The 22,027-nt window shown below is 35.0% G+C and overlaps 1 protein-coding gene across 1 annotated transcript in view; it reads left to right on the top strand.

Moving 5' to 3' along the window:
• Nucleotides 1-22,027, top strand: part of ADAMTS20 (ADAM metallopeptidase with thrombospondin type 1 motif 20) — a 212,665-nt gene that overhangs the window by 123,469 nt on the left and 67,169 nt on the right. The window contains exons 25-28 of the mRNA XM_023182839.2: nt 5,677-5,841; nt 5,945-6,235; nt 7,001-7,162; nt 8,764-8,940. Of these exons, the coding sequence (XP_023038607.1) occupies nt 5,677-5,841; nt 5,945-6,235; nt 7,001-7,162; nt 8,764-8,940 (795 nt within the window). The remainder of the gene's footprint in view (nt 1-5,676; nt 5,842-5,944; nt 6,236-7,000; nt 7,163-8,763; nt 8,941-22,027) is intronic.

Below are 22,027 nucleotides of genomic sequence, written 5' to 3'. Positions count from 1 at the left end.
GCTTTTGGTGTTTTAGACATGAAGTCCTTGCCCATGCCTATGTCCTGAATGGTATTACCTAGGTTTTCTTCTAGGGTTTTTATGGTATTAAGTCTCTAATCCATCTTGAATTAATTTTCATATAAGGAGTAAGGAAAGTATCCAGTTTCAGCTTTCTACTTATGGCTAGCCAATTTTCCCAGCACCATTTATTAAATAGGGAATCCTTTCCCCATTTCTTGTTTTTGTCAGGTTTGTCAAAGATCAGATGGCTGTAGATGTGTGGTATTATTTCTGAGGACTCTATTCTGTTCCATTGGTCTATATCTCTGTTTTGGTACCAGTCCCATGCTGTTTTGGTTACTGTAGCCTTGTAGTATAGTTTGAAGTCAGGTAGCGTGATGCCTCCAGCTTTGTTCTTTTGACTTAGGATTGTCTTGGCAATGTGGGCGCTTTTTTGGTTCCATACAAACTTTAAAGCAGTTTTTTCCAATTCTGTGAAGAAAGTCTTTGGTAGGTTGATGGGGATGGCATTGAATTTATAAATTACCTTGGACAGTATGGCCATTTTCACAATATTGATTCTTCCTATCCATGAGCATGGTATGTTCTTCCATTTGTTTGTGTCCTCTTTTATTTCAGTGAGCAGTGGTTTGTAGTTCTCCTTGAAGAGGTCTTTTATATCCTTTGTAAGTTGGATTCCTAGGTATTTTATTCCCTTTGAAGCTATTGTGAATGGGAGTTCATTTATGATTTGGCTCTCTGTCTGTTACTGGTTGGTATATAAGAATGCTTGTGATTTTTGCCCATTGATTTTGTATCCTGAGACTTCGCTGAAGTTGCTTATCACGTTAAGGAGATTCTGGGCTGAGACAATGGGGTTTTCTAAATATACAATCATGTCATCTGCAAACAGGGACAATTTGACTTCTTCTTTTCCTAACTGAATACCCTTGATTTCTTTTTCTTGACTGATTTCCCTGGCCAGAACTTCCAACGCTATGTTGAATAGGAGTGGTGAGAGAGGGCATCCCTGTCTTGTGCCAGTTTTCAAAGGGAATGCTTCCAGTTTTTGCCCATTCAGTATGATATTGGCTGTGGGTTTGTCATAAATAGCTCTTATTATTTTGAGATGCGTTCCATCAATACCGAATTTATTGAGAGTTTTTAGCATGAAGGGCTGTTGAATTTTGTCAAAGACCTTTTCTGCATCTATTGAGATAATCATGTGGTTTTTGTCTTTGGTTCTTGTTTAGATGCTGGATTACATTTATTGATTTGCATGTGTTGAGCCAGCCTTGCATCCCAGGGATGAAGCCCACTTGATCATGGTGGATAAGCTTTTTGATGTGCTGCTGGATCCTGTTTGCCAGTATTTTATTGAGGATTTTTACATCGATGTTTATCAGGGATATTGGTCTAAAATTCTCTTTTTTAGTTGTGTCTCTTCCAGGCTTTGGTATCAGGGTGATGTCGGCCTCATAAAATGAGTTAGGGAGGATTCCCTCTTTTTCTATTGATTGGAATAGTTTCAGAAGGAATGGTACCAGCTCCTCTTTGTACCTCTGGTAGAATTCGACTGTGAATTCATCTTGTCCTGGACTCTTTTTGGTTGATAGGCTATTAATTATTGCCTCAATTTCAGAGCCTGCTATTGGTCTATTCAGGGATTCAATTTCTTCCTGGTTTAGTCTTGGGAGAGTGTAAGTGTCCAGGAAATTATCCATTTCTTCTAGGTTTTCTAATTTATTTGCATAGAGGTGTTTATAGTATTCTCTGATGGTAGTTTGTATTTCTGTGGGGTCGGGGTGATATCCCCTTCATCATTTTTTATTGCGTCTATTTGATTCTTCTCTCTTTTCTTCTTTATTAGTCTTGCTAGCGGTCTATCAGTTTTGTTGATCTTTCCAAAAAACCAGCTCCTGGATTCACTGATTTTTTGGAGAGTTTTTTATGTCTCTGTCTCCTTCAGTTCAGCTCTGATCTTAGTTATTTCTTGCCTTCTGCTAGCTTTTGAATGTGCTTGCTCTTGCTTCTCTAGTTCTTTTAATTGTGATGTTAGGGTGTCAATTTTAGATCTTTCCAGTTTTCTCTTGTGGGCATTTAGTGTTATAAATTTCCCTCTACACACTGCTTTAAATGTGTCCCAGAGATTCTGGTATGTTGTATCTTTGTTCTCATTGGTTTCAAAGAACATCTTTATTTCTGCTCTCATTTCGTTGTGTACCCAGTAGTCATTCAGGAGTGGGTTGTTCAGTTTCCATGTAGTTGAGTGGTTCTGATTGAGTTTCTTAGTCCTGAGTTCCAGTTTGATTGCACTGTGGTCTGAGAGATAGTTTGTTATAATTTTTGCTCTTTTCCATTTGCTGAGGAGTGCTTTACTTCCAACTATGTGGTCAATTTTGGAATAAGTGTGATGTGGTGCTGAGAAGAATGTATATTCTGTTGATTTGGGGTGGAGAGTTCTGTAGATGTCTATTAGGTCCGCTTGGTGCAGAGTTGAGTTCAATTCCTGGATATTCTTGTTAACTTTCTGTCTCGTTGATCTAATGTTGACAGTGGAGTGTTGAAGTCTCCCATTATTATTGTATGGGAGTCTAAGTCTCTTTGTATGTCTCTAAGGACTTGCTTTATGAATCTGGGTGCTCCTGTATTGGGTGCATATATATTGAGGATAGTTAGCTCTTCCTGTTGAATTGATCCCTTTACCATTATGTAATGGCCTTCTTTGTCTCTTTTGATCTTTGATGGTTTAAAGTCTGTTTTATTAGAGACTAGGATTGCAACCCCTGCTTTATTTTGTTTTCCATTTGCTTGGTAGATCTTCCTCCATCCCTTTATTTTGAGCCTATGCGTGTCTCTGCATGTGAGATGGGTCTCCTGAATACAGCAAATTGATGGGTCTTGACTCTATCCAGTTTGCCAGTCTGTGTCTTTTAATTGGACCATTTAGTCCATTTACATTTAAGGTTAATATTGTTATGTGTGAACTTGATCCTGTCATTGTGATATTAGCTGGTTATTTTGCTCGTTAGTTGATGCAGTTTCTTCCTAGCATCGATGGTCTTTACATTTTGGCATGTTTTTGCAATGGCTGGTACCTGTTGTTCCTTTCCATGTTTGGTGATTCCTTCAGGGTCTGTTGTAGAGCAGTCCTGGTGGTGACAAAATCTCTAAGCATTTGCTTCTCTGTAAAGGATTTTATTTCTCCTTCACTTATGAAACTTAGTTTGGCTGGATATGAAATTCTGGGTTGAAAATTCTTTTCTTTAAGAATGTTGAATATTGGCCCCCACTCTCTTCTGGCTGTAGAGTTTCTGCCAAGAGATCTGCTGTTAGTCTGATGGGCTTCCCTTTGTGGGTAACCCAACCTTTCTCTCTGGCTGCCCTTAATATTTTTTCCTTCATTTCAACTTTGGTGAATCTGACAATTATGTGTCTTGGAGTTGCTCTTCTCGAGGAGTATCTTTGTGGTGTTCTCTGTACTTCCTGAATTTAAATGTTGGCCTGCCTTGCTAGGTTGGAGAAGTTCTCTGGATGATATCCTGAAGAGTGTTTTCCAACTTAGTTGCATTTTCCCCCTCACTTTCAGGCACATCAATCAAACGTAGATTTGGTCTTTTCACATAATCCCATATTTCTTGGAGGCTTTGTTCATTTCTTTTTCCTCTTTTTTCTCTAGACTTCTCTTCTCGCTTCATTTCATTCATTCGATCTTCAATCATTGATACTCTTTCTTCCAGTTGATCAAGTTGATTACTGAAGCTTGTGCAGTTGTCATGTAATTCTCGTGTCATGGTTTTTATCTCTATCAGTTCGTTTATGTCCTTCTCTAGTTATCCATTCTTCCACTCTTTATTCAAGATTTTTAGTTTCTTTGCACTGGGTATGTAGTTCCTCCTTTAGCTCTGAGAAGTTTGATCAACCAAAGCCTTATTCTCTCAACTCATCAAAGTCATTCTCCGTCCATCTTTGATCCGTTGCTGGCGATGAGCTGCATTCCTTTGGAGGGGGAGATGTGCTCTGATTTTTTGAATTTCCAGCTTTTCTGCACTGCTTTTTCCCCATCTTTGTGGTTTTATCTGCCTTTGGTCTTTGATGATGGTGACATACTGATGGGGTTTTGGTGTGGGTGTCCTTTCTGTTTGTTAGCTTTCCTTCTAACAGTCAGGACCCTCAGCTGTAGGTCTGTTGGAGTTTGCTTGAGGTCCACTCCAGACCCTGTTTGCCTGGGTATTAGCAGTGGAGGCTGCAGAAGATAGAATATTGCTGAACAGCGAGTGTTGCTGTCTGATTCTTGCTCTGGAAACTTCGTTTCAGAGGTGTGCCCAGCCATGTGAGGTGTGAAGTGTGGGTCTGCACCTTTTGGGGGATGTCTCCCAGTTAGGTTACTCAAGGGTCAGGGACCCACTTGAGCATGCAGTCTGTCCATTCTCAGATCTCAACCTCGATGCTGGGAGACCCACTGCTCTCTTCAAAGCTGTCAGACAGGGTCATTTGCATCTGCAGAGGTTTCTGCTGCTTTTTGTTTAGCTATGCCCTGTCCCCAGAGGTGGAGTCTACAGAGGCAGGCAGGCCTCTTTGAGCTGCGGTGGGCTCCACCCAGTTTGAGCTTCCTGGTGGCTTTGTTTACCTACTTAAGCCTCAGCAATAGAGGGCGCCCCTCCCCCAGCCTTGCTGCTGCCTTGCAGGTAGATCTCAGACTGCTGTGCTAGCAATGAGGAAGGCTCCGTGGGCATGAGACCCTCCGGGCCAGGTGTGGGATATAATATCCTAGTGTGCCATTTGCTAAGACCCTTGGTAAAGCACAGTATTAGGTTGGGAGTTACCCGATTTTCCACGTGTTGTGTGTCTCAGTTTCCCTTGGTTAGGAAAAAGGATTCCCTTCCCCCTTGCACTTCCCAGGTGAGGGGATGCCTCGCCCTGCTTCAGCTCTCGCTGGTCAGGCTGCACCAGCTGTCCGGCACTCCCCAGTGAGATGAACCTGGTACCTCAGTTGAAAATGCAGAAATTGCCCGTCTTCTGTGTCGCTTACTCTGGGAGCTGGAGGCTGGAGCTGTTCCTATTTGGCCAACTTGCTCAGGGACCCATCTGAGTCTATTTTCTAATCTTCAAAATGGGAATAATAATAATAATTATGTCACAGGTTGTTATGAGAAGCAGATATAGTATTAGGCTTTATCAGTTTTTATTTAAACTACAAACATTTTCATGTTGTTTTTCTACATGGAAAGCTTTCATATATGTGGAGTATACGTTGCTAAAATCTTATAGAATATGTATTTTTAAGCTTCACATGTTCTCTGAGTATTTTAATTATGGAATTATATCTATCTGTTACTTAGTAATAGATGTTAGATATCAAAATTATTTTTATTGATATTGTAAGATTCTCGTACCTAAAATATTTTCAGTATCTTAATTTTAGCAAATAACTAAGCATCATTTTAAATCATTATATTTATGTATTATTGAATTATTATACATTATTTGTGAAATTTGTGATCTAAACTGATTGGAATATTCAGTATCCCATCTTTATTTGACTCAGAAGTGATGTCAGGTGATACTATCTATAATAATTTAAATTTTCTCAAGAAATTGAATGTTTTAGAAATGTGAGTAACAGCTATGTATAAGGGACATGGGTGATGTACTACTGTGTAATGCCTGGATACAATTTGATTTCTTAAAAAGTGCTCCGTATCTTGTGGAAGAGGTACTCAAGCCCGCTATGTAAGCTGTCGTGATGCTCTTGATAGAATAGCAGATGAATCATATTGTGCCCACTTGCCCCAACCTGCTGAAATATGGGACTGTTTTACCCCTTGTGGAGAGTGGCAAGCAGGGGATTGGTCACCCGTAAGTATTCTTATGAGAACAAAAGAAAATGAAAAATTTAAATATATTTGATACTAAATATAAATTAATGTTGTATATTACCCTTGGCTAAATTTTTGATCAGTGTTCAGCTTCCTGTGGCCATGGAAAAACAACACGACAAGTTTTATGCATGAACTACCATCAGCCAATTGATGAGAATTACTGTGATCCTGAAGTTCGCCCTTTGATGGAACAGGAATGTAGCCTAGCAGCCTGCCCGCCTGCACACAGCCACTTTCCTAGTTCTGCTGTGCAACCAAGCTATTATCTAAGCACGAATTTGCCATTAACTCACAAACTTGAAGATAATGAAAATCAGGTGGTCCATCCATCAGTCAGAGGAAACCAGTGGAGAACTGGACCATGGGGATCAGTAAGCCATTTTTATTGAATTATATTAGTTCTATAATTTTGTTATATTACATCCTTTTAACAGGTATGTATATGATGCCATCAGTACTTTAAATGCTAAATTTATTTGAAGATCAATAGTTTAAATATTAAAAGGATTAAGCATTTTTGATGCTCATTACAAATGCTAGAGTTCTTATTGAATTATGCACTAAAATGTTATTATGATTACAAAGGAATGTACTGTAAAACAATCTGATTAGAATTCATTATAATAAAAACAAAAGAAAACCCTTTAAGGAATATGACTATAAATGTTTATGAATAAGCCTAAACCCCAAAATTATTATGATAGCAATACAATAAGCTAGTATAAAATCGTGACAAATTACACATGGTATAATTATAGTTCGTATTGTACATGAGATTAATAATACAAAATGAAGAAACACACCAGTGTAAAGTTAAATAATTTAATGCTGTCTTTTATTCATTCCTAGTGAGACCTCAAAACTTCAATTTTTTACTTAACACTTATGATAAAAGTGAAAATTGTTTCCTAATGCAAACTTGAAAGTCCCACCTTTTCATCAACAAATTCTAATGAAGCTCCCAGTAAAACTCAAGTGTTTTGACAGATTTCTCAATTCAAATTGTGATTCCGATGAAGGAGATTCTAATGTAGAGTTTGATTTTGATTGAGTCAGTGCTGATTTTTTTTTTTACCATGTAAATTAATGATGTGGAATCTGCAGTTTGTGCATATTTTGTGTTTTATTCTTGTCAGTGCTCTAGCAGTTGTTCTGGAGGACTTCAGCGTAGGGCTGTGGTCTGCCAGGATGAAAATGGACAAAGTGCTAGTTACTGCGATGCAGCCTCCAAGCCTCCAGAGTTACAGCACTGTGGTCCAGGGCCTTGTCCACAGTGGAATTACGGAAATTGGGGAGAAGTAAGTCATAGTATTTTCTAAACTTGTGAGATTATTACATCTCCGAAGACCAAAAGTAAAAAGCATCCTATACTGTTCGATCATCTTATTTCACTATACTTTGTAGAAAAAGATTTTTTTTTTTTTTTTGAGACAGAGTCTCACTCTGTTGCCCAGGCTGGAATGCAGTGTCGTGATCTCGACTCACTGCAACCTCCCTATCCCGGGCTCAAGTACTCTTCCCACCTCAGCCTCCCAAGTAGCTAAGGCTACAGGTGTGTGCCACCATGCCTGGCTATTTTTTTTTTATTTTTAATAGAGATGGGAATTTCACCATGTTGCCCAGGCTGGTCTCGAACTCCTGGCCTCAAGTGATTCTGCTGACTAGATTTTTTTTTAATTGAGTAATTAAGCCATGTTCTGTTAATAGATGTTCTGTTATGGTTTAGGTCACTCATTCACGATTTAAAAAATGCATATTCTAGATTTTTCAACAGAATCTAATATGCTAGGCAATATGTCTTTGAACTACTAGTATCTTTCTAAAATTGGTTTATTCTCTTAATTTCTTAGACAGTTAGGTTGATATAAAAATAGAAAACTAGAATAAAATATAAACCATGTTTAATCCTATTACTAAGTTATGCATTTGGCAAATCTCTTTCTTTAAGCCAGATAGTTGTCAGTTATTGAGCACTTGCTTCATTCACTTGCACTCTGTAGGCACTGGAAATAAAAAGATAATTTTTTAAAGTCACTTTTAATACTAACCTCCTTCATAATGTGGAATGGGAACAAATAAGAAGACAGTTTTTCTATTAGCTTTGGAAAATTAAAATGAATGACTTAATTAAATTAATCAAATATTTTTGCTTAATGATTTTTAGCACATAATTTCTGTTGACTGGGAGTTTGAAGCCATGTTTTTAAAGTACACTCAGACCAGGTGCTAATACATATCAAGCACATTTTTAACATACACTTTTATTATTTTCCAAAACTAAAGTAACCTCTGTTTCTGAGTTTGCATACACTAGTTTTGAAAATTCAAATTATATGTCCAAATATAAATACAACCTTTTAACAAAATTTGGTATATTTCCTGCCAGGCTTTTGTTCTACATGAGTTTTAGAAATTGGTTCATATTATACAGCTGTTTTATTACTTTCTGTTTTTATATTATATATACTGAACATTTCCTGTTTATAAAATTAGACATACCCTTATTATTAATAGCTTTCATGGTTATTTAGTAACCTGTTGATTGGATATTGTACATTATGTACTTAATGCTCATTACTTAGATAAATAAATTTTTATTCTGGCTTGACCTGCCAACATTTTCTTACAGGTCCTGGATATCTTATTGAAATATATTATGATACTAATCCTCAAAATCTAGTCAACTTTTAAAGTCGTGGAATTGAAACTTTGATTTATTTTTTTTATCTAGGGAGAAATGTTGATAATTATGAAGTAATTATAAACTTAAACTCTACCATTACTAGAGTAACATTACTAGAGTAAACATAATTACTGATTATGTTTAAACATTGAATGAAGCAATACATTATTCTCTTTAAAACCACATAGTTTTGAATTTTCCTATTCTTGTTTTTAGTGTTCACAAACATGTGGAGGAGGAATAAAATCAAGACTTGTAATATGTCAATTTCCCAATGGCCAAATATTAGAAGATCACAACTGTGAAATCGTAAACAAGCCACCTAGTGTAATACAGTGTCATATGCATGCTTGCCCTGCTGATGTGTCATGGCATCAGGAACCATGGACATCGGTATGATAGTATTCTTGCTTGTTAATATGTCATACTTTAAAGTTTGAGTCTGAGTGAGGGAGAGTTCATTTTTTTTCTTTTCCTCAACTTTTATTTTACATTCAGGGGTACATGTGCAGGATGTGCAAGTTTGTTACATAGGTAAATGTGGGCCATGGTGGTTTGCTGCACAGATTATCCTATCACCTAGGTATTAAGCCCAGCATCCATTAGCTATTCTTTCTGATGTTCTCCTTGGCCCTCACACTCCTTCCCCAGCAGGCCTCAGCATGTTGTTCCCCATCATGTGGCCATGTGTTCTCATCATTCAGCTCCCACTTATAAGTGAGAACATGCAGTGTTTGGCTTTCTGTTCCTGTCTTAGTTTGCTGAGGACAATGGCGTCCAATTCTATCCATGTCCCTGCAAAGGACATGATATCATTCCTTATTACAGCTGCATGGTATTCCATGCTGTGTATGATATGATAATATTCTTATTCTTTTTTGTTTTGTTTTGCTTTATTTTGTCTCTTTTGCTTTAATTTATTCTCTTTATAAATTGTGGAATGCATACACTTTATCTTCTCTGATTTCTTTGTAGAGTAAATCATTGACCCTCTTGGTTTGTGTTTTGAAATTTGATATTTGGAAGAAGAATCCATTTAATTTCAAGTAGTGTAACATATATAATGGTATTTTATATATTTATTTTTTAATATGTGAACTTTGGACCATACCACTGTTCTAATGGAAATATTTTTCTCCATTTTATCTTTGGTTTGCTGTCAATTAATCAGGAATATTATATTATTTACATTTATATATAATGTTGACGTTGTGCTTGTAAAAATGGCAAATTAAGGCTGTGTCTTGTTTAAGCATATAATTATGTGTGGCTTTCATCTGTTGATATCCATAATTGATCCAAAAGCCAAATAGTATTCTTTAAAACTTGTTTTTTGTCATTATCTGACTTACTATTTTGTTTGGAAATGTGAAAATATTATGTTTAAAAAAGTAGAGAAATTTACTTCCATAACGTAACTTGTTTACAGTTTTTTACATATGTCATGCAAAAGTTTAATTATGTAATAATTTATATGATTATGCATTTCTCCCACTTTGTGGACTTACTGTGGTTTGGGAATATTTTAATTTTCTGAGTTTTTATTGGAGCCATAGACAAAACTCATAAGCTTTGTTCGTGAATGATTCTTTAGTGGTCTTCAAATATCTTTTTTTTGAGGAGTAATTAATATATAACTATATTGAAATAGACATTTTGATTACCATTGATCTTTTAAATTGTGAATGACCAAGTACATTTCCGTTAACTGAAAAACTGATTTGAGTTTATAATCTATTTGTAATTAAATTTATAAAGCTAAGTGATTCTTTATTTGAAAATTAGTTATAACTCCAGTTTTGTAACCAACACTTGATGCCTGCACTTGTTTTGTTTTGCCCTACTCAAACATCTTTATAATAAGATGCAAACCCAAGTTTCAAGTCATGTTATTTGAAGAGTAGGTCAAGCTCTGGTTCAGGCTGAAATTCATCTTTATAGTCAAAGTGTGACTGGTGATGTTAAACAACAGAACATTTTAACTTTATAGGAGGATCTTAAAGTAAAATTGCTGCCTCAAAGGACCATCATCTTGTGGGATATAATGAAAAACATATTTTACCATGGAAAGCACTCACATATGTGTTTAATAAATGTCATTACCGACCATCTCATATATCCTAGGCACTGTGATCCAGAGATAATTGAAACATATTTCTTATTCTTATGGAGTTTACAGTTTACTTTGGGAGATTTGAAATACTGTAAGAACTCACCATAAAAAGATATTTTTTATTAGCTATGTTAGACCGGAAATCCACTTTCTGCTTACTATGTCTCTGTTGCATCTTCTTTCATTTTATTGGTTATAGTTTAAAGCCTAGTTCTTAAGAAGGCTATGGATTACTTTCTTGGAATTTTTTCCCAATTAGGAAAGCAGAATCCTAACCACTAATGAGACTGAGTTGTAATGGCATTTGTTTCTGAGCACAGATATTTTATTTTCCCTACCCATTCATGCTTTTAATTCACCAAGCATTAAACATTTACTCAGGTCTCATGCTTTATACTAGGTATTGAAACAATGAAAATTAAGTGTTTTTGAGTCAGATTCTCTGTTTTAGAGGTCAGCAAACTGGTCCATGGACCAAATCTGGCTTGTTGCCTATTTTTGTAAATAAGTTCTATTGGAACACAGTCATGCTCATTTGTTTATGTGTTATCTATGGCTGGTTTTGCACTACAGCAGTAGCATCAATTAGTTGCAATAGAAACTCTGTAACCCACAAAGCCTGAACTATTTACTATCTGGCTTTTTCTGGGAAGAGTTTGCTGACTCCTGTTCTATTTAATAAACATTATAATGCTTTTAAGTTTAACATAAAAATCTACTTAGATTTATAGAATATTAAAATTACAAATAATTCATTCCAGGTCAGTTTTAGATGTTTTTGATCCTTTGATATTTTACATTTTAAGGTTTATCAACCTTCTCTACATATCCACTGTGATATTCATGCAATGTTTATGTAAATGTATCTAATACTATATTCCAGTATATTTTTGTTATGCTATTTTTTGTATGTAAATTATGTCACAAGTGAAAAATATGAATGTTCATTAAAGTCCAGTATATAGATGACTTTTCAACCTCACAAAAACAAATGACCAAGAAAACAATAATCACAGATTGCCAAATAGTAAGGCAGATGTGCAGAATTCTTTAGTGTTTATTACATGTATATCCCAAAAGGAGTTCATTGAATAATTCAGTCTTTGCGCTATGAAGAAATGTAATATTTTTATTTTTTTGATAAGTTGAATATATTGAAGTTTTAAAAATCACAATAAATGTTTGTATAGAATTTTTACAAACATAGTTATTTACTTTTTTATATGTATGAAGTACTTACATATCATTAGAATGACTGGATTTCTTTTATTATATGAAGCATATTTATTTGTTAAATTAGCCTTTTATATTAAATGGGTTTAGGAGATCTGAAGTTTTGTTGTCAATACCAAATATAACATTTTACCTCTTTCAGTGTTGATGCATATTAGACAAACTTCAGAATACCTTATTAGCATACCAGAGTAATGTTCTTTCATGGATAACTTTAACTTCAGCAGATCCTATTGACTAAGTAGAAAATGAGGAGTGTGTATGCACGCATGTGTGTGTGTATGAGTGAGTGACATTAAATCTCAGAAACATTTTTCATTTTAAAGCAAATGAAATGTGAAATGTAAAATTATTTAAATTATTATTAGAAAGTTTTAAGATACATTTAAATTTTCTTCATGTTGTAGAAAGTCTTGTGCTGTAATAAAAAAAGGAATAAATAAATTTAACCTTTGTTAATTCAATGGCTACATTTCTGGTGATTAGTCAGCGTGAAATGATTGTGTTTTAACCTGTTTATTAATGAGTATTGTGGCTTTGCGCTTTATGTCATTCATATGTATGTTGTATTTTTACTTCTTGCACTTAAAATGTTCTAAGTCACTGAACAGATCTTGTATTATTAATATAAGGAATGCCTCCTTTCTTTTGATGGTGTTTTCCTTAAATAACAAACTGTTAATTTCTCTTATTAAACATTTAATTGTTGAATAGTATATGTTTTCATAATTGTATTTAGTTTATGTATAAGCTACTGTATTTTTTACATAATATTCCTGTTAGAAACTAACACTGAGATTTAAAAGTATAAGACTTATTTGTTAGCTGTCAATTTTTAAATACTGTGAAGTTTTTATAAATTTTCTTTTTATATATTATAAACAATGAATACAAATTAATAATGTAAGCAAATTTATTTAATAAGTTAAAAATAGATATGCTTATGACCAAAGTAGTCTTTAAAGGGTGAGTAAAAGTTTTACTTTTCTCATTCATATATAGTAAGCGACATTACGTGTAACATAATTCAACTAGCAAATGCTCTTTAAGTAAATTTATATTAATCAACTTATATTTTCTCACTAAGTTTCATTTTAGAAGTTATTTATTTTCTTGGAATGTTTTTATTCCTGACGTAGAATGAAATAATATTTGGTAAACAAATAGAGTGTATTCCAGTGTGCTTTGGGAATGAGGACTGTCCAACAGTAGTGAATAGAATATATATTTTTTTCCTTTTTGCCTTAAAGATTGTTTCTCCTCACACAAAAACATGAGAAAGTTTTTTTTTTTTTTTTTTAAATGAAAGCTTGCTACTTGAACCCTAAATTCTGGTGCATTCACTTGGTGTTTCTTAAAAAAAGTCCTTCTGAAACATTGTGCAGAAAAAAATATATACTGTACTAAATCTATTATATGATATAATGGAATGCAACAAATAGAAGCACTGTCAGAAACGATCGTGTAAACTGGGCGTGGTAGCTCATGCCTGTAATCTCAGCACTTTGGGAAGCTGAGATGGGTGGATCACTTGAGGCCGGGAGTTCGAGACCAGCCCGACCAACATGGTGAAACCCCCGTCTCTACTAAAAATATAAAAATTACCTGGGCCTGTAATCCCAGCTACTCTGGAGGCTGAGGCAGAAGAATCACTTGAACCCGGGAGGTGGAAGTTGCAGTGAACCGAGATGGTGCCACTGCACTCCACCCTGGGTGACAGAACGAGACCCTGTCTCAAAAAAAAAAAAAAAAAAAAGAAGAAGAAGAAGAAGAAGAAGAAGGAGAAGAAATGAGCATGTAGTAACAGCAAACACCAGTAAATCTGATGTTTGTCCGTTTGAAAAGAGCACTGAGGGTCTGAGCAAAGGGTGTTGTGCTCTGACTCCCCCTGTAGCTCCCATTTAAGAGAGATGCACTCAGCAAGAAACTGCCTCTACTGCTCCTAAGGCCAGCAGGAGCCAGGTAATGTGTAGGCAAATAGTTTCAAGAAATTGCCACTTCTTTATGTTGACTTTGTAAAGTGTTTAGTGAAAACATTTATAGGAATTGTTTTCTTAAATTTAAAAAAGATACATAAGTGTAGTAAACAGGTTAGAAATCTATTTTAAAAATAAATTTTATAATACACTTCCCATAACAATATTAAGTATTTAGTATTTCTCCATTTATTATGTTTTCTACTGTATCTTTCTAAAATACATTCCTTGATTCTCCCCAAAAGTGTGAGTATCTACTACATATTAGACATTGTATTGGTCACTAGAAATGAACCAGGCACTGTGGACTAGGTGTTTGCAGTTTAGTAATGCATGTAATTAATAAACAGATGGTCAGAATGCAGGGTGAGGTTCCTAACACATTTCAGTAACAGTCATGTGATTTATCATACTGAAGACCCATAATATTTGGGGCTTACTAGGTTGAGATAACCCAATAATTAGTAATGAAGATTGTATTTAACAATAAAATAATCCGGCAATTGTTCCTTCTACAAAGCCTAAACTAGTAGGCTATTCTATCATAACCTGACAAGAGAGAAGCAGTGTTCTAATTCCCTACCATAAAAGAATAATGTTTTGCATAATTGCAGCATTTACCTTTTCTGCACATATGGATTTCATATGTCACCAAAGAAGGGGATGTAGATGGATGTATAGTTTGTCCTAGATATGATGTTCTGAAAATAATTTTGAAGACAAAATTGGGCCCTGCAGATTTGAAATGTATGGCCTGGGAAAAATTTAAGTGGATACTCTAATTAATGGTGAGATCATAAAAGGGGAGACTGTGTGTACGTGTGTGTGTGTGTGTGTGTGTGTGTGTGTGTGTTATAATGTTGAGTGAAGTTGGAATGTACAGTATAAAATAACCCTAAAAACTCTCAATATGAAATGATTATAGGCCATATTTTTTTTCTGTATGTTTCCATGTTAAAGAAAGTGAAAGTGTCCATGTTTCCACGGCAGTTCTCCTATTTTTCAGGCATAATGCTTCAGGAATGTTTAAGAATCTCAAGAAATTGTTCTTAGTGTTCTACAATATCTATGTGCTATATATTGAGGCTGTTTATAGAAAATATATAAGCATTCTTAATATTAGTGCATTTAGATATCCCAAATTTTTGTTATAGAACCTTTGTGTGTTACCTTCCAATAGTTTGAGAAAATCATATTTTAATTTCTACATTATCACATCACTCAGACATTAACTTTCGTACGTTTATTCCTTATTAGGAATAAACATTTTTAAGTCATTTGATTTTTAATTGTTTGATCATATGTATCATTCTCAGTAGAAAATTTTGAGCATATGCCCTTATATATATGTATTATATAGGCATACATTGCACACATAAACTAACATATGATTATGTGACTTATAGAAGATATACAAGTGTAAATTTAAAAGGGTAAGTTGAATAATTAATGTTAAATATAATTTTTATTTTGTGAATGGTAACTTTTCTCTCACAACTGTTCTAACCATTTAATTTTTTTAAAAGTAGTAGAATATTTTGTTAATTTTGAAAATGTGGGTTCAACACTGTGCTATAGCAGTTTTAAAATATGGTTTATTTCAATATGTGGTTTCAATAACTTCTTTAGCTGAAAAATATAGCTCACAAAATATCTCCAAATAACAAAGTTTATCACTGAATACTCCTGATATATACCAGTAATTGACTTCAAATCCAGTATAAATAATTATTGGGAAAAAATTGAAATTTGTCACTCAAGTTTCTGTTTTCCATGTCGTTCAGTTCTTGAAGTACTACTAAAAGAAGCTGTAGCTTAATATTTTAACAAGAAGCTTTAAAACTCAATGAAACTTTGAAATATTTGGAAGTCATTTAAACAGATTAGAAATTTTTGTTTCAACATTTTAAAAATATACAAGTGGCATATTGTTTCTGAAATTTTTGCTTCAAAGTTTTAAAAATATGCACTAGGCGAGGCCGGGCGCAGTGGCTCATGCCTGTAATCCTAGCATTTTGGGAGACCGAGGAGGGCGGATCACGAGGTCAGTAGACTGAGACCATCCGGGCCAACATGGTGAAACCCTGTTTCTACTAAAAATACAAACATTAGCTGGGCGTGGTGGCGTATGCCTGTAATCCCAGCTACTGGGGAGGCTGAGAGGAGAATCGCTTGAACCCGGGAGGCGGAGGTTGCAGTGAGACAAGATCGCGCCATTGCACTCCAGCCTAGCGACATAACAGGACTCCATTTAAAAAAGAAGAGAAGAGAAGAGAAGAGAGAAAGAGAAGAGAAGAGACTAGAAGAGAAGAGAAGAGAAGAGAAGAGAAGAGAAGAGAAGAGAATGCACTTGGCAAAATCACCTAGCAGGAGAAACGTTTCAAAACATTTCAAAATGTTATCTCCTGAGTAGAAGGCGTTTCCAAAAGTAGTTGCTTTCTCAACTACTGCTAAATGTTTTCTTCATCTTAAAGACTAAATATTAGGTATCACATTTTTCTCATAGGAAAAAATTCAGCAAATTTGGAACAAGCCTCTTTTTGGTAATATAAAAATTGGTAATCCATCTTTATGAGCCCATTCATCATTATGACTTTGAATGTAACCAGCAAAAGTCTGTGTGCTTAAAACTAAAACATAAACCAACCAGCAGCAGCAGTAGTTGCAGTTCCTCCTGGCACTCCTCATCTCACTACAGAGGATTATGAGTTTTTACATATCATAGAGTTCATATATCTTCCTCAGTGGGCATGTATGAGCTGCAGTGAATACACCGAAAGTGGATGACAGAGTGATGGTCTCCTTCTTCTGTCAGGAAACCTAATGAGTTATAAATGTTGTCTGTCAGACTGATATATAGCCCCATGTAGTAAATCTTGCTAATTTTCCTGGAATGTTAGATAAAACAAATATGAGTATATGTCCTAAAAAATAATATTTTGCGCACTCCAGTGAATCACCCTTGCCTCTGAGCAATATATCCTTTTGAAAAGACTGTGACTTAGAAACTTAGATACCTATGGGGAATATATGTTTAATAATATATCTCAAACCTTATAAATTGGAGTCAGTATTGGAATTATGTAATTTGTTTTCATAGCCACTATTGACTGCTTCCTGGTTGTAATCCTCACCCCCTAGATTGTACTTAACCTCATACACTAATTTACCCAAGTCCTAACTACTAGTAGGACATACCTAGGAAGGTACTTTGTTATCACATTATGTTGTAATATGGCCGTTTATGTATTAAAACTCTTCTACATTATTATATGTTTTATATATACTTGTAAGAATTAAGTGAAATATTGCAAAGTTTTTGATAGTTCAGTTATTAGGTCACATAGTAAATCCTTCTGTGTCGGTTAACTGAGCTGAAAAGTGATCCTATTAAACAGCTTTTGATGTTTTGCAGCTGTGACTCAGGGAAACCCAGAGGTCTTAGAAGTAATTATGAAGGGAATCATGGCCATTGCACTGCCAGAATTGCATGTACCTTTCCACTCAAGATTATTGAGATCCCTTATCTACCAGGCACTGGGTTAAGAATTGTGGAAAACAAGATAAATAAGAATGGCATACTCTCCTCAAAGGACTCACAGTCTAGGGAAAATTAAATATACATGCAGATAACTCTAACAAGCCAGAAAGGGATATCATAGGAAGTCAGAAAATATGCGTCTGATTGGAGAAACATGAAAGGATTTATGGGGGAGAAGGTATATGTCTAAGGATTGATGGGCAGATAGGATTTTGAGTGAGAAAAGAGGTATCAGGTAGGAGACCACCTAGAGCAAAACTATAGAGACCAGAAAAAAAGTAGTTCAGTGTGACTTGTTTGTGATGACAAGCCAGTTTGTGAAACTGGTTTGTGAGAACAAGGGGTGGGCATACAATTAGAAATATGAATTAGGGCCATGTCAAAGAGGACCAATGAGGATCATGCCTAAGAAATTTTTAAAATTCTATAGGTATAGAAAAACTTGATTTTTTTTTTGGACTGGGTGTCAGAACTGTATCTTGAGAAGTTTAGTGGACAATTCTTATCATAAAATATCAGCAAACTGAAAAGTGACAGACTGGAGATGAAAAGTCAAGGAGGGAATGTTCCAAAAGCTGAGGATGATTTAGGGGCCATTCGTGCGGCTAGTCATCAGGTGTTTATGGATTACTCACCCATAACACTCAAGTGTCTGTAGGTAGAGAAGAAACCAGTGGAGGAGTGATTGATGGGACACTTTTTGATCCAAGGGTGGGGTGGCATCTGAAGGTGGGAGTAAAAGAAGTATAAGTAAACATCTGAACACAATAAACTTGATAAAAGCCAAGATGGGTAATTTTGAGATCAGGGAAGTTTGGACTTGAGGAGAGTAAAAGTTTTGGCAATGAGTGAAAAAGTCAATTTGAGAGCACTAGGATTACACGTTGCAGTGTGAAGGGCCCTTGTGATGATGCATAACAAGATTTTGTATTAGATAGTCTCATGTAAGAGAATATAATCTGGACTTTACCAAGAGAAATGTGAACTTTCATTTATCAAAAAAGTTTGAAGACATATTATTCCTAAGCCTTGAAATATTAAATATTGAGTCTATCTGAGATCTTGTAAGTAAGAATAAGAGCTGTGGTATTAGAATGCCTCGATTTGACTTCTGTTTTACTCAGTGACCTTTGCCAAGTTACTTAGCATTTCTAACATTTGATTTTCTTAGAATGAAAATAGTAGCTAATTAAGGAGGGTATTTTTTAAGGATAAAATGGAATAGGAAAAGTGGTTGAAATAGGGCCTGTTACATAAAGGCCCGATATATTTTGCTTATTGTTATCACTTATCAAGTAAGTATGTATTATTTTTTCTCAAGGAGTTAAATATCCAAATATGGTAGAAAAGGCTAATTAATAATATATCAAACAACTTGAAACAAGTCTACTTGAGGAAGTTGTACTCTAGTATAAGAGAGGAATCAATTTGGACCATTATTTTGTTCTTTAAAGTAAACTTTTATGGAAATAAGACATCCAGCAAAACTTCAAATCATAATGGTCCAGTTCAATGAATTTTCCAAAGTGAACACACTTATGTAGACAATGCTCAAATGGAGAGCATCAGCACCACAGAAATTCCCCAACATTCCCCCTTGCAGTTACTGTCTTCCCAAAAGGTAAACCCTTTTCTGACATCAAACATAATAGATTCATTTGCCTGCCTTTGAACCTTATACGAATGGAACTTAGAACATTTGTGAGAGTTAGGATATTGTACTTGAGACTCATTTATGTTGCATGTAATTGTAGTTTCTCATTGCAATCTAGTACTGTGTCATATAAGCATATAACTTCTATGACTTTTATGTAACTGGTATGACTTCTATGAATAGATGAATTAATATGATTTGTATTAATATTTATCCTTCAGTTGACAAATATTTGGGATTTTTTTAGTGTGGGACCTATAAACAATGCTGTGATGAACATTTCTCAGACATGTCTTTTGGTGAACATGTATGTCCGTCTCTTTTGGCTAGGTAGCCAGGAGTTGAATTGCAGGATCTTAGTGTATATAGTGTAAACTAGTTTAGTTTTAGTAAATACTATATGACAGTTTTCTAAAGTGGCTGTATGAGAATTCCGGTTGCCCCAAATCCTTGCCAACACTTGATATTATCAGACTTTTAAATTTTAGTAATTCTAGTGAGTATGTAGTGGTATTTCTTTGTGGTTGTAGCTGGCATTTCTCTGATGGCTAAATTGTTTATTCCCAGGGGATATCCTATTTTCTGAAGCACCTATGGAAGTCTTTTGTCCACTTTTCTGTTGGATTTTCTGCATTATCTTATTGATATATGGGAGTTATTTTTGGTTCTGGGTATAAGTACCTTGTTAAATATATGTATTGAAGGACATATCACCTCTTCATTTCAGTCTTTTATGGTCATCCAATCCCAGGAATAGCTACTGAGAAGTAGCAACAGTAAATGAGTTTCTACTTCTTTGCATTAAGTAGATAGACGGGAGGTTCTGAGAGGATTAAAATGAACAAATATGGAGAGAAGAGCAAACTGTTCTGTTTAGAGAATGGATGGCTTGTGTGTATAGCAAAGATTTATTTTAAAATTATTTGAAAGGCAAACTTTTTAGGAGGGAAAACTTGCTACTTTACTCTGCCAGTTTAATTAAGAGAAGAAAGATTAGTCTCCCTGCACTATTTCTCCTTTTTTAAAAAAGCTAAATCCCTAATTTTTAATCTTTATGAATTTCTATTAAGTTTATTTATTCAGTAGATATTTACCTAGCAGTTACTATGTGTTAGATACTAACAGATGTGGAGGATAAAAATACAATTAGATCAGGACATAGGAGAGTTTGTATTACAGCACAATAAGAAATGTTAAAACGAAAGAATATACATATGGTTAGTTCTGTGCACACAATCATGTGAGTGCAGAGGAAAGTGTTTAGGAATGTGGTGGGATATGGGATGGGAAAGATTCCTCAAGGGCTGAAAAGGGAAGAAATGAATTTTCTTCTCCCTGAGTCAAGTTTCATTATTGTTAGCTTTTTCAGGTGTTTTGAATATCAGTTTAATATTTGGTAAAGTATTCTATCTCTGGAAGTTAGAACCCATTCAAAATCAGTAGAAACTTGCAATGAAATTAAATTTGCAGGAAAAAGAGTTTTATAAAATCAATTTGATATGCTTAATCATTAAGTTTAGATAATTGAAATACTTAAACATATGATTGTCAAATTATTTTGAGACAAATATTTCTTTTAAAGTGGTATTTATTAATAGTAAGAATTACTCTAAATTAAAATAGCTCTAAAATATGAATAACAACATACCTAAAATACCAAAGCAAGCAGTCAGATTTCTAGTTTGTTATAATCATTAAAATTGTCAGAAAAAGACTTGCCCGCAGTAGAACTATTTCTATTTCTTTCCTATAACATTTTTCAAGGTGTAAACACAGATTTAGGAAAGTTCATGTCTTTTATTATAGCAGATTTTGCCCATCAGACACAAACCCTATAATATTTGATAGAAAAAAAATCAGAAGACATTTTGTGTCACTGATGTAATCATTCTGTTTGTAATGTCATTAAATATAGTGTGATAATTAAAATGTGTGAATGATAAAGTATAAATGATAATGTGTAAATGATGTGACTATGTTCTCTTTAGGAGAAGGTAAGAAAAAAAGAATTTATACTGATACACTAATAAAAAAATTATTACTGGCTGGGCAAAGTGGCTCATGCCTGTAATCCCAGCACTTTGGGAGGCTGAGGAGGGCAGATCACGAGGTCAGAAGATCGAGACCATCTTGGTCAACATGGTGAAACCCCGTCTAAAATACAAAATACAAAAAATACAAAAAATTAGTGGGAGTGGTGGCGTGCGCCTGTAGTCCCAGCTGCTTGGGAGGCTGAGGCAGGAGAATGGCTTGAACCTGGGAGGCGAAGCTTGCAGTGAGCCGAGATCGTGCCACTGAACTCCAGCCTGGGTGGCACAGCCAGAAACTCTGTCTCAAAAGAAAAAAAAAAGAAAGTTGTCTATTCTATCAACTAGAGAATGTTCATTGTTCTATCTGAGGGCAACCTCTTTATTGTTTATTCGTGGGCCTTAGGAGAGTTTTCACATCTAGAAATCGGGAAGATAATCAGACATGACATATCCCTCACTCCTGGACATTTCTTCTGTGGCAGGGAGCTGGCTCACGGATAGTGGCTCAAATGGGATCCTGTCTCCTTGTCAGCGTTTCTCGTCTAAAATTGGCAAGGTGTCAATCAGTTGAAATCAGGAGAACTTTCTTGTCTCTGTTGATCCACAGGGTATCCCTTAGAGTCAGAACAAAACAACAGAAATCTTGAAAAAGAGATCTATTACGTGCAGCTTTCCTTTCAGGGTTATTTTTGTGGGACTAAAGATCATTCAACCCTGCGCCATTCAGATAAAGTAGATTGCATATTTAAAAGGTCTTTGCTGTACGTATACATTTCAACTTTGTAAAACCGCACCCTTTAAATAAAAATGCTCAGGCGACTGAGTTTTCTCTCTACTGAAGAGTAGCTGTAGAATAGTACATCAGATCTTAACGTTTCTGGAGCAAAAATGTTAGACAATTTGAAGCTTTGTAATGTAAAAAAAGTATAAAAA

The sequence above is a fragment of the Piliocolobus tephrosceles genome, chromosome 10 (genome assembly GCF_002776525.5).
Source record: "Piliocolobus tephrosceles isolate RC106 chromosome 10, ASM277652v3, whole genome shotgun sequence".
NCBI classification, from domain to species: domain Eukaryota; kingdom Metazoa; phylum Chordata; class Mammalia; order Primates; family Cercopithecidae; genus Piliocolobus; species Piliocolobus tephrosceles.
Note: the sequence above shows the minus strand (reverse complement) of the source record. Positions and strands in the feature narration are given on the sequence as shown.